At 55.7% G+C, this 26,575-nt stretch overlaps 10 protein-coding genes across 10 annotated transcripts; 5 read left to right on the top strand and 5 right to left on the bottom strand.

The window, feature by feature from the left end:
* Positions 1 to 1,515: 1,515 nt before the first annotated feature.
* On the top strand, positions 1,516 to 2,429 carry PG985_002163 (uncharacterized protein; the record flags this gene model as incomplete). The annotated part of the gene is made up of 2 exons (XM_066821932.1): positions 1,516 to 1,922; positions 1,988 to 2,429. The coding sequence occupies 2 exons, from the start codon at positions 1,516 to 1,518 to the stop codon at positions 2,427 to 2,429; spliced, it is 849 nt and encodes a 282-aa protein (XP_066689364.1).
* Positions 2,430 to 4,040: 1,611 nt separating this feature from the next.
* PG985_002162 (uncharacterized protein) lies at positions 4,041 to 5,032 on the bottom strand (the record flags this gene model as incomplete). The annotated part of the gene is made up of 2 exons (XM_066821931.1): positions 4,041 to 4,493; positions 4,586 to 5,032. The coding sequence occupies 2 exons, from the start codon at positions 5,030 to 5,032 to the stop codon at positions 4,041 to 4,043; spliced, it is 900 nt and encodes a 299-aa protein (XP_066689363.1).
* Positions 5,033 to 5,755: 723 nt separating this feature from the next.
* Positions 5,756 to 6,519, top strand: PG985_002161 (Peroxisomal membrane protein PMP27; the record flags this gene model as incomplete). Its single annotated transcript, XM_066821930.1, has 2 exons — positions 5,756 to 6,300; positions 6,357 to 6,519. The coding sequence occupies 2 exons, from the start codon at positions 5,756 to 5,758 to the stop codon at positions 6,517 to 6,519; spliced, it is 708 nt and encodes a 235-aa protein (XP_066689362.1).
* A 1,133-nt stretch (positions 6,520 to 7,652) lies between these two features.
* Positions 7,653 to 9,432, top strand: PG985_002160 (uncharacterized protein; the record flags this gene model as incomplete). The annotated part of the gene is made up of 2 exons (XM_066821929.1): positions 7,653 to 7,838; positions 7,873 to 9,432. 2 exons carry the CDS (start codon positions 7,653 to 7,655, stop codon positions 9,430 to 9,432), a joined length of 1,746 nt encoding a protein of 581 aa, XP_066689361.1.
* Positions 9,433 to 9,752: 320 nt separating this feature from the next.
* Positions 9,753 to 11,278, top strand: PG985_002159 (CMGC/SRPK protein kinase; the record flags this gene model as incomplete). The annotated part of the gene is made up of 5 exons (XM_066821928.1): positions 9,753 to 10,003; positions 10,095 to 10,398; positions 10,493 to 10,789; positions 10,862 to 11,036; positions 11,115 to 11,278. 5 exons carry the CDS (start codon positions 9,753 to 9,755, stop codon positions 11,276 to 11,278), a joined length of 1,191 nt encoding a protein of 396 aa, XP_066689360.1.
* A 78-nt stretch (positions 11,279 to 11,356) lies between these two features.
* Positions 11,357 to 13,088, bottom strand: PG985_002158 (uncharacterized protein; the record flags this gene model as incomplete). The annotated part of the gene is made up of 4 exons (XM_066821927.1): positions 11,357 to 11,884; positions 11,982 to 12,246; positions 12,349 to 12,754; positions 12,911 to 13,088. The coding sequence occupies 4 exons, from the start codon at positions 13,086 to 13,088 to the stop codon at positions 11,357 to 11,359; spliced, it is 1,377 nt and encodes a 458-aa protein (XP_066689359.1).
* A 529-nt stretch (positions 13,089 to 13,617) lies between these two features.
* Positions 13,618 to 14,758, bottom strand: PG985_002157 (uncharacterized protein; the record flags this gene model as incomplete). The annotated part of the gene is made up of 2 exons (XM_066821926.1): positions 13,618 to 13,658; positions 13,717 to 14,758. The coding sequence occupies 2 exons, from the start codon at positions 14,756 to 14,758 to the stop codon at positions 13,618 to 13,620; spliced, it is 1,083 nt and encodes a 360-aa protein (XP_066689358.1).
* A 978-nt stretch (positions 14,759 to 15,736) lies between these two features.
* PG985_002156 (c2h2 type zinc finger containing protein) lies at positions 15,737 to 17,539 on the bottom strand (the record flags this gene model as incomplete). Its single annotated transcript, XM_066821925.1, has 3 exons — positions 15,737 to 15,744; positions 15,801 to 17,320; positions 17,397 to 17,539. The coding sequence occupies 3 exons, from the start codon at positions 17,537 to 17,539 to the stop codon at positions 15,737 to 15,739; spliced, it is 1,671 nt and encodes a 556-aa protein (XP_066689357.1).
* Positions 17,540 to 19,644: 2,105 nt separating this feature from the next.
* On the top strand, positions 19,645 to 23,642 carry PG985_002155 (hect domain protein; the record flags this gene model as incomplete). Its single annotated transcript, XM_066821924.1, has 2 exons — positions 19,645 to 22,117; positions 22,174 to 23,642. The coding sequence occupies 2 exons, from the start codon at positions 19,645 to 19,647 to the stop codon at positions 23,640 to 23,642; spliced, it is 3,942 nt and encodes a 1,313-aa protein (XP_066689356.1).
* Positions 23,643 to 24,329: 687 nt separating this feature from the next.
* On the bottom strand, positions 24,330 to 26,234 carry PG985_002154 (T-complex protein 1; the record flags this gene model as incomplete). Its single annotated transcript, XM_066821923.1, has 5 exons — positions 24,330 to 24,791; positions 24,849 to 25,965; positions 26,035 to 26,083; positions 26,146 to 26,163; positions 26,225 to 26,234. 5 exons carry the CDS (start codon positions 26,232 to 26,234, stop codon positions 24,330 to 24,332), a joined length of 1,656 nt encoding a protein of 551 aa, XP_066689355.1.
* Between the last annotated feature and the right edge of the window lie 341 nt (positions 26,235 to 26,575).

The following is a 26,575-nucleotide window of genomic DNA, read 5'->3' as shown; positions in this document are numbered from 1 at the left end:
TTCTGCCACGATGCCCATACCCATTTTGTCCCGCCCCCAGAAGTTTCACTCCGTTTCAAGTCTCGTCACGGCTCAATGCCTGCGTAGATACACAGGGGAATAGATCATCAGCATCCCAGGGTTCTGCCCAGGGCTACTGCCACGGTCCTGCATGCCGTTCGTCCGTCTTTGAAAGGGTCATACGCCAGACCTCTTTGTCTGTCTCCTGTCTGGAATTGTACACTAGCCTAGCAGGGGTTCTTTGGACCTGGACGCCACCAAACTGTAACGGGAGGGGTTTCGCTGGCTCGATGGCAAGCAAGCAGAGAGAGCAAAGCAGAAGCACGCGCATTGCGGTAAGACACCAGATCTGCAAACAGGATACTAGCCGACGAGCCAACCAGACGAGTGACTAATGGTATATGCCTCGCCTTTCCTGAAGTAAGCATAACCTGCGCATATCTCTCGAAAAGTAAAAGTTATAGTAGCTAGGTAGGCAGGGCAACTCGGTGACGTCCATACCACCTAAGGACCGGCCTAGTCTCCATGTAGCTACAGCGCAATTGCCCTAACCTTGGGTACCTGAGTTGCTGCTAAGAAGAGTTCGGAGCTGGAGCTTACGGGGGGCTTTACACGTCGCACAGAAGGGTGCTCTAAGGCAACCAAGGTTGACTCACCTTTGCGGCAGCTTGGCAGTCCTAGAGGCACTCGGGAAGAGGGCGTAACACGGTGCAGAAAAACCCCCGGCAGCGAGACCCCGTCTAGAACCCCCCTCAATCGCCCAGAATCCATTGTACGTACATACAGTGCGTGCATTGCTGATCGGTAACCGGTGGCCAAACAGAAAGACGTTGGACTGCCCACTGCCCACTGCCCACAGTCATCCGCAATCCGCCCGTGTCCGCCGCCGCCCACTGCCCAGAACCACTGCCCACTGCCCACCGCCCACTTTCGCCTGCCTGGACTTGGACCCATCTGATTCAGGCGCTGTCCATGCTGCCCATGCTGCTGCTACTTGCTACTTGCTGCACCGCTTAATAAACGATAGTCTCGCAGTACTTGCTCGATCCCTCTTTCAGTCAGTTCCCAACAGCCGAACCCAGTGGAGAGACGACTTTCCTTTTGGCCATACATTTAATACCATTCACCACCTCGTATTAGTGGACATTTCCCGTCTCTTTGCTCATCGACGACTTTGCCCATCTATTCCTCCCTTACACCTGTTGATCTTGGTTTGGGCTTTAGACATACCATACCTACTCCTTCCCGACCGAAGGGTTCCCCCATTGCTTTTGCTTAGATCTTATCTTATCACACCACCCGCCTTTCCGATCACAAGCAAGCCCAAAGATTCGTCATCGCTTGCCCCTCGTTGTCCAGCCTAACATAACAACGGCCGCAATCTCCGACAACAGTCAGCATCTTGACTGGCTTGCACACACATACAAATCACGGCTTGGCTTCACTGCTAACCAGCGCTCTATTTGCCGTCGCAAAGTGCCGCACTTGACGAAACATCACACCTCTCGGAACGCCATGGCTTCCGAAACCGACCACACAACAGCATCATCACCAGCAAACTCTTCCTCCTCGTCAACAGCCAACATGTCGCTAGATAACTACCACTTCCCCACGAGCCGTTTGCAGACGGGCCACATTGAGCCCGGCAAGACGCCCTTAGTGCTCGTCGCCTGCGGTAGCTTTTCGCCCATCACCTTCCTACATCTGCGCATGTTTTCGCTTGCGCACGACTATGTCAAGAGCAACACAAACTTCCAGGTCATAGGCACCTACCTTTCGCCTGTCGGCGACGCCTACAAGAAGGTCGGGCTGGCTCCTGCACACCACCGCCTTCGCATGGCAGAATTGGCTCTCCAGACGAGGACACAGACCACCGATTATTTGATGGTGGATCCCTGGGAGGCTATGCACTCTGAATATATGTAAGTTGATCTGCCCTCTATTCCCGCCAAATCATACGATGGCCAGTAACTGACTCGAACAAAAGGCCCACTGCCAAGGTGTTAGACCACTTCGAGCACGAAGTCAACAACGTCCTCGGTGGCGTAGAGAACAGCGATGGCGAGAAACAGCCCGTTCGCGTTGCCCTTTTGGCAGGTGCAGACTTGATTCAGACCATGAGCACACCAGGCGTCTGGAGCCAAGACGACCTTGCCCATATTCTGGGCAAGTACGGTGCCTTTGTCATTGAACGTGCCGGCACCGACATGCAAGAGGCTATGGGTACTTTGAAGGAGTGGGAGGACAACATCTACTCGATACCCCAGGTTGTGCCGAATGAGGTCTCGTCAACAAAGATCAGGCTGCTTTCTAAGCGCCGCATGAATATCGACTACCTGGTCCCCACCGCCGTGGTTGACTACATTAAAGAGCATGGTCTGTACCAAGACGAGGACGGCAACACCACCGCCATTAAGGATAAGGCGTGAGGAGACTTGCAGCAGTAGCAACAATATGGATACACGTCCGGTTGCTTCGCGCGATCCGAGCCGCAGAATATTGTTCATTCACCGTGGGTGACTTGTGCATCTGCACGGATTAGAAGGTCCTCAACTTGATTTGGCGTTTCGGAGGAGAATTTCCTTCCCATGGGCGGCTTCTGGTTTGCGCAATCACAGTGCCCAGCCGCTCAAAAAAGCCAGAGCCACGAGATTTATGACGAAAAACTATCAAACTCAGATGACTGTTTGAAAGCGAAGACGAGAGTTATCTACGGGGAAATAATCAAGGCCGAGAACGGATGAGATGCGTTGATTCGCGATCGGAGTCGCATGCGCACACAAAGTTACAGCTGCATTTTCTCTAAATCCTACAGCGTGGATAGAGATGGGATGGGACAGCGTATTTGTGTAGCAGTTCTTGTAGTTTTACTTTGATCTTATCCAGGCTTTGGCAACGCCCCCCTATGCCCGCATATAGCATGCGGAAGAGTATTTGCAGCATTAGCCAGAGCGTTATACCAAAGCGATGCTATACCAGATCGTTAGATCAAAATATTAACATCACTTATGTCACATCTCAATACCACACTGCATTTTGGAAAATGCAATGAGCAAGATGAGTGAGCAAGAATATCTCCCTCGCTATGTCGTCATCCTTGGCCCAACGGCTTTGTGTGAAACTTGCCTGTCATTGCGTGTCGGTTGATAGAGCCAGCATACCCCCTGAATCGATGGCGGAAAGCGTATATGCGCGGGGATGGCAGACTCACGAGAGCACGTGAGAAACTCGGCCTTCGGATTACGCACACATGTCAGAAGGCTTGTTTCTGCCTGCTCACGGCATCAATTACTGGCAACCAGCCCCCCTAGCCCCCTCCGCCTGGAAAGTGGCAAGAAGGATATACCCTGACTGCGACGGCCGCAGCGACTCTTCGCTATCGCATATGTACATACTGGGTGTTTCATGGTTCCGTCCCGTTGCTTATTATACTTGAAGTATCGCCCAAAAAGCTAGCCATGGCATGTGTGATCTTCAAAGCTGTCAGATCGAATTGTTTGGCCGTGATGATCGGGGGTTCCGTGGAAGGAGATTTGGCATCAAGAGCAGTGCCGTGTTGTTACCCCTCGCTTGGGTGCTTGTTCATCGAGCTATATAAAGGCTAGATAAGGGGCTGTTGAGTCTTTCCCCTGAATAATTACACAGGCCTTGCAAATCGCAGCGATGCATCGCTGAACCAAGAGCCGGCGTGAAATCTATTCACCAGTTGCTTCTAGTAGCCGGAGAAACATAAAAGTTGGCGTCTCCTGTCTCACGCAGATATAGTTGCTTTACCTTGGCGACAAGGTCTCTTAAGTTGCCGCCGGGTCACGAGGTGTAGCGTTGCATGTACGTAGTCTTTGTGTATGTATTTTGGTCGAAGCCCTGGCCTCAGGTGTCTAGATGCTCCGAGATCCCAGATGCTGATGATAATGAGTACAAGAATATGTACAACCGTGCCTATATCCTACACCATTTCGAGTCGCTGGACATCATCAGGGTGCGGTTTTTCGATGGATTTTATACAGCCAGCCAACCAACCAACCAGTACAACAACGCGCCTACTTCCTCCGCTTGGCCAGCAGGGCCGGGTGGTTCAGGTTGGCTCGTGCCGCGGTGCCCAGCTTGTGCACGTTCTGCCGCCGGTCCCAGACGGTCGACCGGCCCTCTATCACCGAGATGATCTCCTCGGCCACCCTGTGCGCGAACATGGCGCGTCCGCTGCCCTTGGACTTCTTCTTGTTCACGGCGTCCAGGATCCACATGACGGCCACGCGCCGGCGTTGCCGGGCGGCCATGGGCTCGGGTAGCTCGAGCGCGTTACCGCCACCGGCCATGCCCTTCATGTTCCGGACCCGCAGGAGGGGCGCCACGCTGTCAATGGCCAGCGTGAGGTACAGTACCGGGTTCAGCGGGAGTGTGTGGGCCGGGGGCGCGCCCGGCAGAAGCGGCCGCAGAGGGGACACCTTGGGTGCCGATGATGTGCGAAGGAAGTTGAGAATCAAGGACATGTCCTGCAAGTAAGTATGTCAGCCTCTCGTGCTCCTATTCTTGCCCGTGTCCCGCCGTCAAACGGCGTGATTCTAGAATAGTGGTATGTCCTTACCCTTTGGGCTTTGCTGAGCTTGCCGTCCCGCATCAGCAGTTTTGTGACCTGGTCTATCACCTCGGGATACCGCTTCTGCAGATGATCGTTCTTTCCAGGCAGCGTATCCAGCTTGCCGAACTTCAGTCCCACGTCCTCGTCGTACAAGTCCTCCCCGGCTGCAACCTTCTCCAGATTCGCAATGGCGTCGGCGTTCAGCCAATTCGGCGCGAACTGCTCGGGCGGCGGGGGTGTGTATGACTGCTGGACCGAGGACTGCCCGGTCATCGAGGGAGGCAGCGCGCCATCAGAGCCCGGCGGGGGGTCTCTCGATGTGGTGTTGTCGGCCAGTCCTCGCCGGGCGATGTGGAAGGGCACGGCGGTTTGCCGTTGTCCATGCTGCAGGATTGATCGTGTGCGGATGGTGAGGGAGCGGCATGCCCCCCAGGGACTCAGCTTGGAAGCCATCTCGTCTCCCAATGCGATTTTTATGACATTGGTTGTGAGAAAGGTCTCGATATCGAATTCCGGGTCGGCACTGCTGCTACGGCTCTTGGATGCGCAATGGCAACAAATTGTTCGAGTTACCGTCGGAGATCGGGCAGATTGTTCCGCAATTGGCGGGCTGCTGGTTACAGGTGGTGGTGGGTGACTCTGGGATGGATGTATGCACTAAAGCGGGCAGTCTGAGTTAATGGGGGCTTACCTAACACCTCAGACTTCCGTCGGGCCCCAGAGCCCAGAGCGGCAGAGGGCCAGGGAGCAGAGCCACTTCGAGCCCGCCATGATCCGTCTAGCACTTGCCGCATTGATTCAGTTACCTCGGTGGACCTCGGCATGTGCTTGCAATCAGTCCAGCGTCAGATGGTTTGGGCCGGGTTGTCGATTATCGACCAGTCAATAGCTGGAAGGTAAAGGAGTTGGAGTTGTCTCATGAAAATGGCGATCCCAAACAGGTAGTAAATTAAACTGCCGCCCATTAAATCTACTTACTCGCGCTTTCAGACTCACTTCACTTATTCCTATTTAATTAAAACCCGATAATCCATCCTCTCGACTTCTCCCATCAAAACGCCATTGGCGGCATTCCGAATAACTCACACAGCGCCAATCAGGTACTTAGACCTCCAGTGACCACCCACCCTCGCGACTCTGTAGATTGTTCGACCCAACCCAGCCAAGCCGCCCAACATGGTCGCCGACGCCCTCATCTACCACCCCTCGGTGTCGCACTACCTCAAGTTCGTCGCGACGACGGCGGGCCGCGACAAGGTGCTGCGCACGCTGCAGTACTTCTCGCGCTTCTACGCGTGGTACCTGCTGCGCACCAACGGGACCAAGGGCGAGATCGCGCCCTTTGACGCCATCAAGAAGCAGTTCGGCCTGGCGCGCAAGCTGATGCGCGTGGGCAAGAACGTCGAGCACTTCAAGGCCGCCGCCACCGCCGCCGACTCCAAGGCCACCATGGACCCCGTCCTCCGCTACGCCGCCGTCGGCCGCCAGCTCGGCTACGCCGGCTACCTCACCTTCGACGCCGCCACCGTCCTCGACTCCCTCGGCGTCCGCAAGTGGCAGGGCGCCCCCCGCGCCCAGCGCGAGGCCTACCGCTTCTGGGCCATGGGCCTGCTGTGCAGCGTCGTCGCCCAGTTCTACACCCTCTACCGCCTGCGCGAGCGCGAGGCCAAGGTCGACAAGAAGGAGGGCGAGGGCGTCGTGGAGGCTAAGCGCATCGCCATGTAAGTGATTGCCTAGCCTTCTCATAAAGAATTCGTACTGATGAATTGCGTTATAGTGAGCGATCTGCCAGCCAGATGCAGCTGCTCTCCGACCTGTGCGATCTGACCATTCCCACCTCGGCTCTGGCATGGACCAGCTTCGATGACGGGTTCGTGGGCTTGGCCGGTACCGTCAGCAGTTTGATTGGCGCCTACACACAGTGGAAGAAGACGGCTTGATCTAGTTTATGTTCCTGGTCTGGAGATGATCCCAGCAAGAATATTGATGGGGTACACGACGATAATCGCAATCGCTAGGGAGGCTTTTCCTTTGGGGTCTTACTGCGACCCGAGTTCATGATGCAGGGGGTTACGCAAAGTCAATGGCTAAATACAGCTGTGCGGTTTGTACCAGTAGATGTTTTCAGCGAGGCCAAGAGTCCTGTTGCAAGACTCCGTGCTCGAAGCCGAGGCTTTGGTTCAGGTCTCCATGGACATGGGCGTTAATGAATTTCATGCTCGATTTTTCTACAACAAATATGATGGCTTGAGGTCTACTGCTACGTGTTTTCACTCACTTGATGGCTCCTGGGCACGCTGCGATGGGTTGTCGGAACCCTCTTTCGTATTGCAGCCTCCCTCTTCTGCATGGGGCTCTTACTTCAAACAGCATCAGCCGCAAGTAAAGCTCATACACCTTCTTTATGGTCCTATGTGGGCAGGTAATCGCATCCCAAGCAAAATTCTTCCAGAGGAAAATATTATTGAAGCCATTTACCTCTGTCAAATTTTGTCCACGAGGGTTCAAAAGGCAATTGCCGGCAAAGCCGGTCACCGCTGCGAAGCTTGCCAAAGTACCGGCATTACCTCCGTAGTGGGTCAGTATGGGGTATGGGGGTAAATGTTCTCGAGAAACTCATACCCCATCTTTCCACGAAACATCGCGGTACTCCAAAGCCGCCCGCCTCCAGCCTTCCACAAATCAACCTAGATCAGCAACGGTGAACTCCAAGGCCCTTGGAAGAATGATGTCTTACATATTCATGCCTTAGGAGCAGAGTTACAGAAGCACTAGTCAGCTTTAGACGACGATATCAAAAAGACAAGATGGGGTGAGTGTTAATCGAGCAGTGGACCGCGGGCTTATGAACCCCGCAAAGTACCACTCGCTGGTCGTATACCTGCTATACTACAACGGCCCACTTCCGATATGGAAGCCGATGCCTGGTGATCGGAGAATATGGCATGGGTATATAAGCATCATCGCGCTATTTGGTGACCTGGCCCTCAGCCCTGTTTTAACCCAAGCTATCCTGCCATAGTTTTGCCAGGAGAAGGTCAGACATACTCAAGTTGTGGACGTGACTGTGACGATGCTCGGCTTATTCGCTTCAGCCATCGCACTCGCAGCTGCCTCCTTGGTGTCTGCGGGTTCTCCCTCCAGTGGTGACCAACCTGATCCCAACCTGATTGTCCAGACCAGGACCGGCACTTTCGTTGGGGACTACAATGACACCTATCCGGACGTCAGGCAGTTCAAGTATATCCCGTATGCCAAGGTCAGTGTTCCCAAGGCCCAAACTGCAATTCAAGACATTGACAGACTTGATACTCAAGCCCCCAGTCGGCCCTTTGAGATGGACGTCACCCAAGCGCCTCGACGACTCCGACGAGGTGGTTGACAGTACCACCTATGGGCCCTCGTGCCCACAATACGTGTCAGCGATTTCGGCAGTATGGGGCCTGAATATCACAGGCAACCTAATCGTAAACTACGGACAAAGCCTCTTCGACGGGCGGGCCGCGCAGAACTCGGCAGAGGACTGCCTGAGCCTCGCCATCTGGACGCCCGCGAACGCGAGTAACAGCGGCGCGGACGACAAAGACAAGCTGCTGCCCGTCGTGATCTACCTGACGGGCGGCGGCGACCAGACCGGCGGGGTCAACATCCCGACGCAGCTGCCGTCGCAGTGGGTGCACCGCTCGCAGCGGCACATTGTCGTGACGACCAACTACCGCGTCAACATCTTCGGCAACCCGCACGCCGCGGGGCTCGACGGCAACGGCAACTTCGGCCGCCAGGACCAGCGCGCGGCCGTCGAGTGGGTGGCCGAGAACATCGCGGCCTTTGGGGGCGACCCGGCGCGCATGACGCTCTGGGGCCAGTCGGCCAGCGCCATCGCCGCCGACGGGTACCTGTTCGCGCACCCCGAGGACCCGCTCGTGCGCGCGGCCATCACGAGCTCCGGGTCCGCTTTGATGAACTTCGGGAGCCGGGACTACGCGGGCACCAACTTCACGTTCGTGGCCAAGGCGCTGGGCTGTGGCGATTCGGGAGACAACAACAAGAAGAAGGAGCTCGAGTGTATGCGCCGCGTCCCCTTCCAGCGCATCAGCAACTTCGTCGGCCAGTACCAGGACAACTCGACCCTGGTCGACCCGTCGCAGCCGCCCATCTCGTTCAGCAGCCAGCCGGACGAGAAGTGGGTCTTTTCCAACTACACGCAGCGCTATCTCGACGGGCAGGTCGCTCAGATCCCGTCCATCATCGGCACGACGGCGCGCGAGGGCTCGGCGCTGGCCTACGTGCCCTTGTCCAACTACACGGAGGGCCCGTCGGAGGAGACGGTCGTCAAGGGCACGACGCGCTTCGTGTGTCCCGCGCACGAGTCGAGCGCGGCGCGCGACGGCCTGGGTCTGGCCACGTACCGCTACCACTGGGCGGGCGACTTTGCCAACCTCGCCGGCAGCGTGCCGTGGCTGGGAGCGTACCACTACTCGGACCTCTACATGGTGTTCGGCTCGTACGGCATCGCGCCCGGCGAGGTCCCGCCGCTCGAGGTCGAGACTTCGGTGACGATGCAGGACTACTTCCTCGACTTCGTCACGGACCCGGGCTCGCTGGCGGACAAGGGTGGCCGCGGTACCACGCCGGTGCCGCGGGGGGCGGGACGCTGGCGCAGTTTGGGGCGCGGGGGAAGGCGGTTGAGCTGGTTACTGGGGATTCGGTTGAGGGGGCTTGTCATATTCCTGGGGCGGAATATAATACGAGGCCTTGAGCAAGCATTACTTAACCCTGAGACGACCGCGGGGGATAATGTTCTGCATTTAACTGTGCGTAACCCCTTGTACAACATATTCCAGTTGAAATAGTAAACCGTGAGGAAATAATGGTAATATGAATACATCGCCGCCTGCTACATTTGATACCTGTGGATGGTGTACAGCACCCCTTACACCACGTCCTAGCGCACCGCACGAGGCTCGACCTGATATCATATCCTTGCTTCAGCTGCAAGCCACGCAGTCGTGCTAACCTCCATAGGTCTGCGAGCTCTTTATCGTGAATGGCTATTTCTGCAAGCCTATCTACCTACATGTGGGTATGAGAGCATCAACAGACTACCACGCCCTAGCTGGGATACACTTCAATTGAACATCCCTTGCTTGAATGACATTCCCAGGCCGTGGACATGCCACCAATCTCACGGGCGTGGTCTCGACTAAAACGTCGGGTACTGCTGCGGCCGCGCATATTTGCCAACCCCAACTTCATTCCAATCCCCCCAGACGTTAAAGTGGAGGAAGAGGCGTTGCCAGACTATCTCCCGGCGCGCTACTACCCCGTGCGTATCGGTGAAGTGTTTGCCGGCCGGTATCAGGTGGTCGGGAAGCTTGGTTTCGGCGCCAGTTCGACAGTCTGGCTGGCGCATGACCTGACGAGGTATGCGGAACCCTGCTGCGCTCCCGCAGCCCATCGCTCCTATCCTGACTGACCCAATAGTATTAGCCAGGATCGCCATGTCGCCCTAAAGGTTTACATACGCTCCCAGGGCCCTTGGAGAGCGCGTCGGAAACGAGATTGCCGTTTATAAGCGCATGGAGCAGCGCGCGTCAAGCCATCCGGGCCGGGGCGCCGTCAGGACCCTGCTCGACTCCTTCCGAGTCGACGGGCCGGACGGACAACAACACTTGGTCCTCGCCCACCCGCCTCTGGGACAGAGTGTCGAGAGGGCCATCCGTTGCAGCTCACCCCGGCGGCTTACCGCCTTTGGGGTGCGCTTCGTCCTGAAAGACCTGTTCCTCGCCTTGGAATACTTGCATGATGAATGCCAAATTGTTCACACCGGTAAAGGCCGTTCTTTCCACCGCCCCTGCCCGCCCCCTCCCCGAACGAGTAGTAGTGAGCTGACCAATCCTGATAGACATCAAGGCGGATAACATCATGTTTGGCATCACGGACCCTTCCGTCTTCACCGACTTCGAGGAGGAAGAGGTGCACAATCCCTGTCCGCGCAAGGAGGTAGACGGGAGGACCATCTACACGTCCCGAGCGATCAGATCCACCGGCATACTTGGCCCGCCGGTCTTGTGCCACTTCGGCTCCGCCGTATTTGGAGATAGTAGTGAGCGCCTCGAGTGCGTACAGCCCAACGTCTATCGGGCCCCCGAGGTGACCTTGAGAGCTCCCTGGGACTACAAGATTGATATTTGGAATGTCGGATGCATGGTACGCGCTCCGTTGGCCAAGCACATGCCTCCTTCGAGGAGAGTGCTGCCGCACAGCTAGGCTAATGGGTAGAGAGCCAAGGCCTGGGATATATATGAACGAAGTCAACTGTTTCATGGCATTGACCCAGAACATCATGCTTACCGAAGGAGGGCACATCTTGCTGAAATCACCGCGCTGCTAGGGCCTCCGCCAAAGGATCTCCTTGCGCGTGGCCGCCTGGCTAGCAAATTCTTTTCTGATGAAGGTATGCTATAGTCGTACTGATGGAATCCTCCCATTGCAGACTTATTTTTCTATTTAGCTCACATTCCTAATCTTTCAGGTACATTTACTGCTGGGATCGGGTTGCCAGCCCCGACGTCGCTGGAGGAGATGGAAACCCATCTTGCGGGGGGTGAAAAGAGACGATTTCCAAAACTTCATGCGGAAGATGCTTCAGTGGGATTCAGCACGACGCAGCACTGCTGGAGAGCTGTTCCAAGATGAATGGCTGCAAGAGCAGACATGAAAGACAAGCCGTTTCGAAGTTTCCATTATTCTAAGCTAAGGCACAGGTTACGGGAACTATGCCTTGTTTCTATAAGCTAGGCTCTGGAGAAGGCGCCGGTAATGAAGCTGCAAGTTCTGTGTGTCAGAAGAAAAAACTTCATAGTATTCGAAGTCAGGGGTGATGAGACACAAGGGTCTTAAACTTACACTATCCGCAGCCGCCCCCAGCGCATGCACGCCCGTCATCCGGAGGAACCACCCGGGCTGAATCTTTTCAATGAAAAGACTAGCGGCCTCGTCCCTAACATCGGGATTCAGCAGGATCTCCCTGGGGAATGCGGGCTTCACCGTCGCGGGCCGGCCGATGCCGACCAGGTCGCACCCCCCGCCGGCCAGCGCCGCCTCCATGCCCGCGCGCGACCGGAAGCCGCCCGTGACCATCAGGGGCACGTCTCCGCCGATCTCCTCGCGTACCGCGCCCGCGAACTCGAGGAAGAAGGCCTCGCGGGCTTTGGTGCGCTCTGATTTCTTCGGGGGCGGCTGCTTCTTCTCATCGACGGGGGCGTTGGTGGTGGTTTCTTCGGCTGTGCTGCCAGTGCTCATCTAACATTTCCCCTGAGTCAGTATAGCGTACCAGGAAAAAAAAAAAAAAAAAAAAAAAAAAAGAAGAAGAGAAGGGCTGGCTTGGTTCGTGACTTACGATGGGATTCTCGTACGTGCCCCCGCTGACCTCGACAAAGTCGACGCCCGCCTCGGCGATGAGCCGGAGCTGCGCCAGGCAGGCCTCCAGCTCCGCGGGCGACTGGTGGTCCGCCGAGTTGAGCTTGATGCCGATGCAGAACCCTGGCGGCACCGCGGCGCGCATCGCCCCGATGATATCGACGACGATCTTGGCGCGCGCGGCGGGCGAGCCGCCGTAGGCGTCGGTGCGCTTATTGGACTTCTCGGATAGGAACTGGGCCAGGCTGTATGTTGTTTCGGTCAGCCAATCGGACTTATAGCTTTACGACGAAAGGTGAAAGGGAAACTAGGAAAGAAAGAAGCGGGGAGAGGGAGAGAGTACTCACAGGTACCCATGCGCCGCATGGATCTCAGCCCCCGCGAATCCAGCCTCGGCGGCCAGCCTAGCTGTCTCGGCGAAGCGGTCAACAACGTGCCGGATCTCATCGCCGGTCATCTCGCGCGGGGTTCCGAAGACGAGAGCCCCCATCAGACGGGCTAACAAGCCCGAGCCGAAGTCGAGGCCGACGGCGCTGGGCGCGATGGAAGGGGCCCAAATCCCGCGCGTGCCAGCGCCCCGGTGCGACTGGCGGCCCGGGTGATTGATCTGGACGACGGTCGGTGTGTTGCCGTCCGGGTTACACGAATGCGCCCAGGCCTTCCAGACCTCGAGCAAGGCCTCGCGCTCCAGGGCGTGGTTGTAGGCGGCGTTGGCCTTGTCGCCGACGTACTGGGTGTCGACGTCCACATTGCCTGTATCAGACCAGTATCGGTATTAGTATATTGTTACACAAAAGATTAGTAGAGGGCCAGATTAATGAGAAATTGAATAATAATTGAACAAATGACGGTTATAGGATTAGGTAAGCCATGCTATACTGTAAGTAAGGCATGCATGCATGTACGTACCGGTTAGCACTAGACCCCAGCCGCCCTTCGCCCATTCGCTGTAAACAGCGTTAGTTGCCCGACTGGGAAGTGCATCCCTGTCAGCCAAACCCTCCGCCAGGGCGGCCTTGGCCAGGCGATTGGGCAGTACAAGTCCACATCGGAGCTTCAGGGGCTTCGCTATCGCCAGGTCGGACATGATTTCGATCGATAAATAAAAGAGTGACTAGTTGCGTTTCAAGATTCGGGATACCAATTTTCTCTCTACCTTGGTTGACGGCGGCGGCTAACTACCTCGGCTGGCTTCTTATAGGTGGAATCAAAACGCAGGTCAATGTGTTTGTTCGGAGACTTTCCCCTGGACCCCTGGAACAGCTATTCGCGCCGACGGTGGGGCGGCTCGAAACATGGCACGATCACTATTCCACGAGAAGCGCAGCGAGCGTTGGCTAGTGTCTCCCACGATCCAGCCGGTGCAATTAACTGCCCGCCGGCGCCCTGTTACGCCTCTTGTTACTCATACTCTGCTGGTTCTCGTCACGTCCTCATGCCCGGCGGTTAGATTAATGGCGGGAAAACGGGACGATTTCAAGCTTGGAATAAATGCACTCGGCGCTTGTTATATTTACATAACTAGTCTAAGTACAGGGCGGTAGAATAAAGGCCCCGCTGAACCGGGGTATCGTCTGGGAAAGACGGCAGGATACTTTCGAATCACGCCGCTTTCTCTAGGCAGCGCGCTGAACGTGTCTGGCCTTTCGCTTGCGGCCTGTCCAGAACAAGTTAGATTACATCTACTCAAGGGCTGTAGCATGAATATTACTTACATGGCCGGGCGGTGGTGCTGGCTTTAGCGGCACTCGTAGTGGCAGCCTGAGTAGGCTGGGCCGACGAGGGGGCCGACGAGGGGGCCGACGAGGTAGGAGCCGACGAGGCCTTAGCCGAAGTCGCCAGAGTGGTCGGGACGGGGGCAGGGGCGACGGCACTGCTGCTGGCGACCGGCTTGGCGGGAGCAGAAACGGGGGCGGCAACGGGAGCGGGGGCAGGAGCAGGAGCAGCATCGGCGGAGCCGGCGGCACTGCCAGAACCGATGGCAGTGGTCAAGTCGCCGCTCTCGATGTAGACGCCGGAGAAGAAGATATCCTCGTTCTCATCCTTGTAGCCGTTTCGGGCCAGCTCCAGGACACCCAGGTGCCAGTCGGCGCCGTTGCTCGACGTGCTGGCCTTGACGGGCGCCACCTCCTGCTTCAGGGCGTCGGCGCCGGTCGAGTGCCAGAAGCCGACGGTGCCGGCGTCGAAGTCGATCTCGTAGGCGACGTTGTGCCAGACGCCGGCCTCCCAGGGGGTGTCCCACTGGGACTTGCTGTCGGCGAACCAGCGGAGGGCGGGGTCGGACTCGCCGGGGGCGCCGCTGATCCAGCCGGCCTTCATCTCGGTGAAGTGGCTCTCGAAGAAGGCGATCTGGTGCTCGCGGTTGACCGAGGGCGCGTTGGCCTCGGACCGCTTCATGCTGAAGTGGTAGTAGACCTTGCCCTTGTTGATGGCCGCCTTGGTCTCGGGGATCAGCTCGGTCCGGCGCATCGCGTCGCCGTTCCAGAACGCGCTGTCCGTCAGCGAGATCTTGACGCCCTGCTTGGACGCCCCGTCGGCCGGGTTCTTGTAGTCGGCCGACAGGTCCACGTACTCGCCCGTCTCGCCCTTGCCGTGGATGTAGTACTGGTACTCGCCCACCGGGTTCGAGAAGGACCACTTGTCCAGGTCCGCCGACGAGGCGTAGTCGTTGAAACGACCGTCCCAGAGCACGGTGCCGGCCGAGACGGCGCTGGCGGCGAGCAGGACGGTGCTCGAAATCTGCGAGGCGAACATCATGGTGGCAAAAGGTTGGAAAAAGAGTGAGGGTGGGAGTGTAGAGACTTGCTCTGCAGAATGAATGAATGAATGACAACGAGCGACTCAGCCGCTGAGATGAAAACGAACGTGGGGTGAGAAGGCAAGAGTGCGAGAATGCGACGTGGAAGCAAAATCAAGAGAAACCGGCCATTGCGAAGTCGTTGCCGTTCTTTTATACGGCAGACATATCACGAATCTGGATGCCGTGCCCCACGACCACGGTAATTTGGCAGTTTCAGGTGCTACCGGTCGGTTGACAGCGTGGGTGAGCATGGAATGATGAAGGGATCGCCTGGGTCGACCCCGACCCCTGCAGCCCCTGCTGTCGTCTGATATAAATTGTATGCGGGTCTCCATAACACATGCAACGGCTAAACTCCACACCAAGCCTCGGATCTTCCCGAGCGAGCGAACTCGTCTCTTGTCCTGGACCCGGCTGGCTGGTTGGCAGACAAATGAGACTCATTATCGACTTATTCTATAGGCCCGTCTTGTACCAGTCATCTTGAGGCTGAGGAAAGGAGGCGTAGGGGCCCAGAAGAACACGTTTGTTGGACACTGCTTGCCACTTTCGGGCCTTTCGGATCTCTTGGACATGAGACCAACACTCACTCATCTACAGTGGAGTCTGGCCCCGGAGAAACTTACCAACAACACCTGTATAAAGATAGAAGTAGAGGGGCCAGGCCGGAGAAATTGTGCCTCTTCCCGTGTTGATGGGTACTTCAACTTCACATTTCACATTTGCCATAAGAGCGGACTACACAATGTAGGCAATCGCCGAATGATGATTGATGATGCTCTCTATATACGAGAAACTTTTGACCGGCTATAGCAATTCAATGCAAACGGGTTGGGGCAACGAAAAATGCAAATCTAGCGCTGTCATCTGCGAATGGCCATTGTCGCACAGTGACAGACAAAAGTAGTTGCGACACTGTAGCCAACGGGCTGTATCTACAAGACTGCAATGGGGTTAGTATGTGTTGACGGAAAACGGTTATGGCTGGGCAAGACTTACTCTGGTAGTTGTAGTACTTTTGCTGGTTGCCCTTCTTGTTGACGTTCCATTCCTGGCGTCGCTGGGCGTTGTGCTCCACCTTACGGGCACGCTTCTCAGCACGCTTGACTTCCTTCTTCTTCTCGTCCGTCACGCCAACCATGCCAACACCACCCTGGTCGCGGGGGATGACTGCGGTGGTTCGGCCACGCTCTTGACGAGCAACCTGGTTGTCGCCACTGGGCTCGCCGGGTTCCACAGTGCTGCCTTCGAGAGCCAGTCGCTCGGCTCTCTCCTCGGGGGTGGGGTAGCTGTGCAAGTTCTGGCGGTAGTACTTCGCCAAAGACCGGTGGCCTACGGCACGGCCAGAAGGCAAGTGCAAAGATGTATCGTCATAGAAAATGGCGCGGTGCTGGTGAGCATGTGAATGCCAGCCATCTGGTTGGTGGTGAGCGCGAGGGTCGTGAGAGGAGTGATGGGGGTGCTTATCAAGTCGCTCATATTGATGAATATGGCCCTCAATCGGAACTGATGTGATATCATCCGAATCGCATGATGATTCCGAGCTGTCCGTCTCCCAGCCTTCCTCTGTTTCCGTGATCTCTTCGCCATCCTCTCCAACTGCCTTGGCTGGTCGTCGTGCGCCCAGCTTGACACCGCCCGACTGCTTGTCGCCGTCAACAGACTCGTCGTCAGATTCTTCGTCGTCGGAGTAGGTGCTGCGGAAATCGTAGAACTCTCCAATCTCAAGCTGCTCATATTCAGTGGTGTAGGGGATCTTGCAATGTCCCTTGTCTCTCATATGTGTCTGTACCGCAAAGGCATTGTTTCTCATCTTGCCACAGTACAAGCATTCACAGAGCTCGTGAATGCGCCCCTGCAGATACTCGATCAAGCCATCCAGGTTCACCAGGTACTCCTTCTCGGGTATGAAACATCCGTGGATTCTTTCCATGTGAGTGACGTTCAGAGGGACGGTCGGCGACTGGTAGTTGCAGAACAAGCACGACTTAAGTGTGACGGTAGGGACGGGAGTCGCAGCCGTAGAAGTAGCCTCATCGGCATTTTCGGACACGTGCTGTCTCTCACGCTGCGCTTGGTCGGAGGGCTGGGGGTTGGAAGGTCGCTTAACAGGCGACGGCCTCTCGTTGTCAGAGCGCTCCTTGAGGTTGGTCTTCTTCATGTTCTCGACAACCTCGCTGAACTCATCCTCAGCATCGGAGTCGACATCTTCCTTCTCTACGGGCAATGGCTCCCCAAGGGAGAAAGTAGAGCTCATGACGGAGCTGGCATCGTCGGCGTTCACGCTCTGTCCCTTGCGCTGCATGGCCATCTCTCTAGCCTTGTGCTTTTGACTTCCCAGATGATTCCGGTAAGAGTTCTCGCTGAAGAAGTTCTTCTGGCAAACCTCGCAGGGCTTTTGGAAACCGGCTTTGTCAGCTTCGGCGGAAGTGGCAGCCCTGGCTTGCAGGACCTTCTCGGTGAAGACTTCAGAAGAGATGGGAGGCAGAGAAGCTACACGGCGCTTGAGGTTGTACCGGCTAAGGAGAAGAATTGGTCAGTCGATGTGATCAAGCCAAAGGAAGAGAGGGAGAACGAGGTAACTCTTGTACTTACTGCCAGTCGCCCTTCATATGACTCTTCTGGGTTTCAGCAAACCTGAAAGCCACTTGACAAGTGTTGCAGGTGTACTGGTGGGAGGAAGTATCGGGCTTCTCAGCAGCGCCGTTTGAAGGCCTGCTCGAAGATATTGTTGCCATAATCGACGTGGGGTGAATGCAACCACCAAATGGATGTAGCTGAATTTAATGCGATTGTGATGAATGGTGGTGTAGGTACAGGCGAACTGCAAATCGAAGTAACAATCGAGGTGTAGATTCCTATGGAGACTCTGTAGACAACCGGACCGGGCGGACAAGAGCTGATGAGAGACTATCAGTTGCCAAGGTCGCAGTTAAAGGCTTGAAAATTGAGTCTTCGTATGCTGTGGAGTATGCGACAACAATCGGCTTAAGTACGATTGGTGAGGGAGATGTCGGGAGAAGGTATGCAGAAGGTGACAGAGTCCGCCACCGTTAAAGTGTTGATAGTGGACTCGGCAGTGCGCTCCTTCTGGCTGCTGTCGTAGCTGCTACGCAATTCCAGATGTTAGTAACGAGGAGCAGTCGCGAGGTGGGATAAACAGTCGGAGTCCTGTCTCCTACCTTTTAAGGCCCTTTAAAGAGTCTTTTTCCTAGAAATAGCGAAGCTCATGAACTTCTTTCCTTGACTTGACAGGGAAATGGCAGGTGAAAAGTCCTCAGACAAAAGTCCAGGGCATCTGATGGAGGGGTTTATCGTGTGGGTGGCGTTATCTAATGTGGTGGGGGTTTTGATCGAATCTCCAGTCATCAGGCAAAATTTCAGCAGGTACGTCAGGGCATGCAAAGGCCCAAAGTCCAGGGCTGAACGCCAAGAGGGAAAAACATAGGGAAAAGATGGGGAAAGTCGGCAATCCTCCTAACAGGCGGTCCATTGAATACCAGTAGCAGCCCGGTAGTATACATTTTGCATCTACCCTAATAGAGATGCATATACCCATGCCCTGCACCACTGACTAATAGGTGTCCGCTTATGACTCCTACTATAGAACCTTCTATACAAAGTTATGTAATATTGATCCTGGAGACGAGCCCTCAGCAGCGCCAAGTTCTCCCTTCACAAGTGTTAACAGCAGTCGCCAGGACGAGACTTTTGGAGAGGCCAATGTCGCCATGTTATCATGGGTGACAGCCCGAGCAAAAGTCGCTGGGAGTCGGGCGCGCCCCCGGTCTCCCCACAAAGCAACTCAAATGACATGCAGTTCAACGCTCGGGATCTACTAGGTTTAGCAGTTTTCAGGACAAAAACCAACTCTTTGCCTCGTTACTTAATCCATATCGATTTCAAGGAACACAAATACCGGTTTGTTCCCGTTAGCTCGGATGCAACCGACTGCATTGGGTGATGGATATCACCGGCCGTGTTACAGTCATATGTACAACAATATGAATGATGGGACATGACATGGCATGGCATGGTATGGCAGGACCTCCAGTTTCCTTGACTTGTGAGCATGTGCATGTGCATGGTCAATACAGGCATGGAGATATTCGCGGAAAAAGCTGATGCGATGCGATGCGATGGACTTTTTTGTCGAATGTTGATTGATGGACGAATGGAGTCTTGCTCCAGGAGTAACTACATAAGTAGGTACATACGTAGGTAGTGGCCCCTAACGGCTTGGAAGTTTGAACACTTGGTCAAGCTGGCCGTCTACATTTGGCGTATGCCGCAGATCCCGGCCGGAAACCTAGACCTAGTGGACCGTCCGTCGTTAGGTGCGCTGGGAACCATCCATTGCCCATCATTGCGTAGCACCTAAACACTCATCTACTACCATCCATGCATCTTTTGTATGACGAGGCTGACATACCGAGCGTGTTCTTTCGCATGATGGACTCAGGCCTCCTGTCGCTCTCCGACTACGTTAGATAACATCGAGGCCAGAGCACCAGAGCCCTGGTTGACGAGACGCCGCCTGCGAGCTGCAACACAGAACCACCGCTGCTGCTAGCTTGACCGAGCCTGCCCCAACCCGCCCCTAGGCCCATCAACTCCCAGGAACCGATCCTCTTTCTTCAGATCGGCCGGTGTTCCCTACACATTTCAATACGAACAACACGACCTCCGATACGTCTGCAATTCTGTGCCCTCGGCCGCATCGATACCGCCATCCCCTCTTGTCCGCGCAAACGAGGGTGACCCCCCGAGGCATTTGCCGCGCATTTGCTGCCGGAATCCCGTGCGACCCGACCTCCATGTCATGACACGCGACACGACAAGGATGCCCGACTGCGCTCATGGCCATGGCAGCCTCGAAGCAGAAATCCTCGCCGCCCTGTGGGAAGAGGTTCCCTTTTCGCGACTGCCCATAGATGCCCCTGCCGAGCTGAAGGAGTTGGTCATAGACATCGAGAACCCCAAGCGTGTGCATGCCATCTACCGCGCCAGTCGTCGACACAACATCCAGCTGCTGGTCGAGAAGTTCATATACCAGCTCCGATACGGCTGCGGTTCCGACGACTGCCCAAATTCTACATGCTTCAGCTGCCGCACACGCCTAGCTGGCCGGGCCCCCATGCGGCGCTATAGCCCGACCAGTGCAAGAACGTTGGCCATTTACCTTGCCAGCCAGGATAACCCAGAATCGAGGCTCTGTCCTAATCTACAGGGCTCGAAGGGGCCGGGCGATGCGATAAAACCCTTAATATTTGGGCCTAAACCAGGCGTTCGTACGCCGGAGCGTGGGCAGCCCAAGCCGTTCAAGCCTCATAGCAGCTACCATCGTACGAACACCCTAGAGGAAGAGGAGAAGCCGAAATCGCCATCATCTCCTTCTAGCCCCAAAGCAGCGGCGTATTCGGCCTCTCCAGTGGAAGGCAGCCAGGCGAGTGGCAATGCGGTACCCCGCAGACCCCATGGCGGGACGCGATCCCCAAGTCATGTCGTCGCCCGGGTGACGATCACCGAGCGACCTATACGCAAGGACTATAGATCGTTCGCTGCGAATGTCTTTGGCACCGTTGCCTTTAAGATGTTGGAGTGGCTCACACCTCAGAATCTCGAGGCTATATCAGAGAACGCAGCTCAAGTAATGAGAAGCTCGACGGCAGCTGATCCCCAAGAGAACTCCCCTAACCGCATTGACATACTGGATGGACAGTTCGTACCGTCAGGATCAACTTCGGTGGACTTTGAAGAGCCCCGCTACGACAAGCCAGGCTCTCCTCGCATTCCGCCACAAAGGCCGTTGCCGCCCGATGCACGCCAGGCTCCCGGATGTTCGCCCGATGATGGAGACAAAGACGTGGATCGGAAACCTCTACCTAATGGGGTGGCTAGTAACCAGGCGACTCGGCCAGGACATTCAAAGAAGAGATCTAGCGCCAGGCTCCGAACTTCTACATCGGCCAGGCCTCAGATTAAGGTCACATCCGACCACTACTCGGAGCAGCATCCTGACCAACCCCTGTCTGGATTGAAATCACCACGGGCAAATACGGGACAACTGGATCATTTAGCCAATGGATTTTCGGTTTCAGGTCCTGTTCTCTCGCGTCAATCATCGTCTGAGAAGTTGGAACAGGAACTCAGCAGCCCAACAGCCACAGATGCCAAATGGAGTAATTCGGATGTCCGTGACAGAGAGGCCAACGGCGTACATCCAGCAGGGGGCGATGTTATCACCGAACCAAACCCCACGCGTGGTACTTTGATGGATTCGGAGTGTTCCGATGCGAGCAACGGTGTCATTGAGGGCGAAGTCAGCATTGACGAAACGCTGCCACAGTCACTACCGAGTCTGCGTAACGATACGATAGATTTCATTTGCGATGTGCTTCAGGAGGACGGGACCACGGAGACGCACATGCTTGAGCCTCCTTCCATAGAGAACTCTCTCAGGCGGAAATCCAAACCTTTGAGGCGCAAAAGGGGAGCAGACGGCGCCTATCGTTCCAACCTGAGGCTCGAGTGGAAGCTGTTCATTGAGCAGAGCATTTTCAACACTTTGAGTGACCCATACGCCATACTCGAGTCGTTCGGCGAAGGCGACACCTTGCTGGACTCTCAAAGCCTATGGTACTACATGTTGCGCATGACCCGAGTCGCTCCCAGTCTGGTGTTGGATAGCCTGTGGATTGCTTCATCGAGTCTATTTGCTCCACCCAGGGCACTTCAGACACCCCAGGTGCCAAACGCCAAAGGATTCCCAAAACACTCCCGGCCACTCACGAACGACCAAGCCGGCGCGGTCCTGTCCGTATGTTTCCACGCTCTGGTGGCCCTTGCGCCACTGTTAGAAGATCCTAAACAACTCATGGACATGTCACGAATCCGATCCCACGGCCTCACAAGATCAGGTTCGGGAGCTATTGCATCCCAACCAACGTCTTTGTGTCTTCAGTATGAGGATGCGTTCTCGGATGACTTGGCACTGCGATTGGCGAGGCGGCTACTGACTGCTATACCTGCACGGAGGTATTTTGATGAACTGTTGCAGTTTGATCAAGACGAAGAAGACGTTGGTGGCAACTCCGACATACTCGAAACCCTCCTATCGCATATCGAGATATCCAACAGCTATCCTCAGACGCTTGTGGAGTTTTCTGATGCCGAAAGACAAATGCACGAGAAGCGAGTTCCCGTGCTGCTGCTCGACTGGGCGAGAACCATTATGATGGGCGAGTGGGAAGGCAAACCCGAAGTTGCTGGTAATGGCCCTTTTGGCGGTGCCCTTTCGCTATTCGAGGCCATGTGTAAGTTATCTGAGTCTCTCATTCCAGTAACATACTAGTAGGCTAACAAAACACAGATTCGAAGCGGAGTTCTCTCATGTTAGCCGACGCTGCTTTTCGCACGGAATATTTCGGCGACCGGCTGGATGCTATCAACATGCCAGTCTCGTGGCTGACTTGCAACTCCACCCGCCAAAAGGTCCATTTGCTGGACTATCCTTACATATTTCATCCGTCATCTTTGGTGTCTTACTTTCGTGGCATTAACTTCTCCCGCATGAGTCGAGCCTATGAGGAGTCCCATTCCTTGCAGAGCCGGATCCGCGCAATAGTAGAGCCCGACAGCTTAGTTACCGAACCGCACCAGCGAAATGTCCTTCAAGACCTTCTCAGAGTCCCGTCGGCCAAGTTCCTTATTTTGGACATTGGCAGGCAGACTGTAATCAGAGACGCGTTTGACCAGCTGTGGCGGAGGGAGGAGCGTGAGCTCATGAGACCCCTCAAAGTCCATCTTGGCGAGGATTCCGGAGAGGAAGGCTTTGACTCGGGCGGCGTTCAGCAGGAGTTTTTCCGTCTGGCCATCGCCGAGGCGTTGAACCCGGATTTCGGCGCCTTTGCCATAGATGACAGGACCCGGATGACCTGGTTCCAGCCAGGTTCTCTGCAACCGGATTGGAAGTTTGAGTTGATTGGTCTCCTGATCTCTCTCGCCTTGCACAACGGATTGACGCTTCCCATCACCTTCCCGAAGGCCTTGTACAAGCGGCTGCTTGGCGAGCCCGTCACGGAGCTTCACCACATTGCCGATGGCTGGCCAGACCTCGCCAACGGACTTACCACGCTCCTCGAGTGGGACGAGAAGGACGGCGCCGTCGAGGACATCTTCGCCCGCACTTACGAGTTCTCCGTCTCCATGTTCGGCCAGCCCGTCTCTCGCGAGATGGACGCGTCCAGTACAGCCACGTGGCCGCAGTTCTCGAGCAGCGTGCCCGCGAGCAGCAGCGAGAACCCCGAGGACGCGCCCCTGGTCACGGGCGACAACCGCGAGGCCTACGTGAGCGACTACATCCGCTACCTGACGGACGTGAGCGTGGCGCCGCAGTTCGCGGCCTTCGCGCGCGGGTTCCGGACCTGCCCGCACCCCAAGTCGCTGCGCCTGCTCAACGCGCCGCTGCTGCAGTCGCTCGTCGAGGGCCAGCAGGACATCGACATCGGCGAGCTCAAGCGCGCAGCCCGCTACGTCGGCTGGGACGCCTCGCACCGCACCGTGCGCGACTTTTGGAGCGTCGTCCGCCGCTACGACGACGGCATGCGCCGCAAGCTGCTCGAGTTCGTCACCGCGTCCGACCGCGTCCCCGTCGGCGGCATGCGCAATATCCAGTTCGTCGTCCAGCGCAACGGCGAGGAGGAAGGAGATGGTGGGCATTTGCCTACCGCTTACACCTGTTACGGCACCCTCTTGCTGCCCGAGTACCGCGACAAGGAGGCCTTGGCCGAGAGGCTGCGCATGGCGCTGGAGAACGCGCAGGGGTTCGGTTTCGCGTAGATGGAATGGCACATGGGTATGGATGACCACCTAGAGCTTAGGCGCGGCGTAGGCGCATGGGTGCGTGACAAGATATAGAGATGATGAGAGAAGGAGGTAGCAGCGGCAATAGGCTCAGGTGAATCTGTGCGAGTAGAACTGAAGAGGGAAAACGAGGAAAACCAAATGGGCGTACAAATCGGAGGAAGAGCGTATAGTTATTTTTTTCAAAGGTAAATAAGCGTCGCAGGAGGGTTTCTTTTTCCCTTGGCTCATGTATGTATGGACTTGACTTACATTTCAGCATGCTTGCTATACAACTGTACTTGGATGTGTGGACTGTTCGTTCTGGAATGCCTATGTATGTCTGTGATTAAGCACATGGTGTCTTGACAACGCGGCTTAACATAGATGGCAGTCAGTGTTTTGGGGTCATAGTCTCTCGTTCTGTCTAGGTTTCTGGTTTTCATACCACGTCGGCATATTTATCACGTATGGTTTCAGCGAAGTGCATATAATTTTGGTTAAACCAACGACATCATTTGTTTTGTCTAAGCTCTTATCAGGTATCATGGCTGTACAGTAGTCTATGAGTGGTACACAAGCCCCCTTCGCCGTGCCTTTACAGCTGCGCCGCGTTGGTTTGACCTGCCCCTGAAGGCTTCATTACTAATCTAAATGTCGTTCGTCCTTATGTCATGGGCTGGCTTAGAAGTCCTCCTCGCCAGATCCGCTGACAATGACGTTGTTAACCTTGAGGACCATGCGGCATAATTGCGTGGCCAGCTGGAGCTGCTGCTTCTTGCCAATGAGGGGGTCGATAACGAAGGACTTCTTCATGTCGTTGCTGCCCTTGTTCATGCAGTCGACACCCAGCTTGCCTCGGACTTCATCGCCGCCCTTGACCTGCTGAGACTTGACCTCGGCGAGGGTGGCAATGGGGTTCATGCCACTGTTCTCCGCCAAAGTCATGGGCACGGTATCCAGAGCCTCGGCGAAAGCGCGCATAGAGTATTGCTCCAGGCCGGGGGTCTTGACGGCGGCGTCCTCGACTGCTAGCGAGCAGGCAATTTCAGCGGCGCCACCACCGTAGACGACGCGGTTATCTCTAACCAAGTTACGCACAACACACAGGGCGTCGTGCAGGGATCTCTTGGCCTCATCGATGATCTGTATAGGAGTTAGCAGTCGACCCACTTAGAGTTAGAGATTCAAACAGTCACGTACCATCTTGTTGCTGCCCCTGACGAAGACAGTGACAGCGCGGGTGTTGGCACACTCCTCAATTACCAGCATCTTCTCTCTTGTCGTACCAAAGGTCATCTCACGGACAACGCCGGCGGTTCCCAGCTTCTCCGGCTTCAGGTCCTCGAATCGCGGTACTATCCTTCCGTTCGTGGCGATAGCAATCAGCTCGATCTCGGGACCACCAACCCATCGCACCGCAGGAAGCTCGTTCTGCAGCAGCAGATGGTTGGCCTCGTCATCGAAGCCCCACTGGCAGATGGCCAGGTTGGCACCAGCATCCTTGATCTGTTGGATCATCTCGATGAACTTTTCGCGCTCGTAAGTTTGGAGCTTCTTGAACTCTTCCACGGTACCGATATCGAGTCTGTGCTTGGTCTTAGGCTTCGGCGGCTCGAAGGCGCATGTCAGGATCGCAATCTTGGCGTCTCTGACCTCGGAAGGCATCTGGGGGTGGGAGAAATCCTTGTCCACAATGACACCCTTGACGAGAAGAGTGTCCTCCAGAGAACCACCGACTTTACCGTCGACCTTGATCAGCTCGAAGTCCACGTCCTTTCGCTCGAAATCGGCGACAGACAGAACGGCGTCGACGGCGATGTTGGAGAACTGGTCGTGTGCCTTGGACACAATCTTGCTTCCTAAACTTGTTCGTGCCACCTTGACGAGGTTCTCTGTGTCCGTCCGGCTGAACTCGATCGTGTCTGCTATCCGGTCCAACTCAGCAACGGCAATGTCGCAGGCCTGGTCGTAGCCATCGGCGATTCGGATGGGGTGGATTCCCTTGTCGATGAGTTCGGCAGCCTGCTCCAACAGCGCACCCGCCAGCACAACGACACCAGTCGTACCGTCACCAATCTCGTCGTCTTGGGATTTCGAAAGCTCGACCAACAGCTTGGCTATGTGGTTGGAGATCTCCATCTGCTGTAAGATGGTGGCTCCATCGTTTGTGACTGTGATATCGCCGTCGGGGGAAATGAGAATCTTATCCAGGCCTCGGGGGCCCAGAGATGTCTTGACGACGTTTGCGACGGTTCGGGCGGCGAGAATGTGGGACTTGACGGCCTCGTTTCCGTATTGGCGCTTCTTCTTTCCTTGACTGCTCACAGGAGTTTGTTAAAGTTGTCCTCTTCCATGGATAGCGGGGGGCGTGACGGGTGTGACGTACTCTCGGACCACGATGAAAGGTCTACCCTGCTCATCTTTCATCACCGACGCTGCAAGTGATATCTGTCAGTATGCCGGAGCGCCGTGGCGGCCACACAGGGACAGCTCGTACCATTTGACAAATCCAGATCTGAAGCTTCATATTAGCAAAGGGTCTCCTATGGTGGGGTAATTCGTCGGGGGAGTCGTACTCATCGCCATCTTGAAGAATCCCGGGGGCTCGCAGGAGCTCAAACAGCTGATAATAACGCTTAGGGATTCGGCAGGAACACAGCAGGTACTTTAAACTGCTAGATGTCGTAAATCGAAGCTGTTTTAACCAGGTCCTCTCTGCCTTACGACTTGCCCGCCAAAATCTCCAAATTCTAGCGGCCCGCCCAAGATTTCCGCGGGGTCGGATTAATGATTCCCCACCTAAGAGCTCCTTAGCTGTTAATTGACTGATCTTATGCCTGAGGTCAAGAGCTGCTCACGGAGCATTGATCTATTTCGCGCCTAGCAATTACACCTGTTCTGGTGTGCGTACATTCAATGTTCTACAG

This window comes from Apiospora marii (genome assembly GCF_038362585.1).
Source record: "Apiospora marii strain CBS 49790 chromosome Unknown utg000002l_segment0_segment0, whole genome shotgun sequence".
Taxonomy (NCBI): domain Eukaryota; kingdom Fungi; phylum Ascomycota; class Sordariomycetes; order Amphisphaeriales; family Apiosporaceae; genus Apiospora; species Apiospora marii.
Note: the sequence above shows the minus strand (reverse complement) of the source record. Positions and strands in the feature narration are given on the sequence as shown.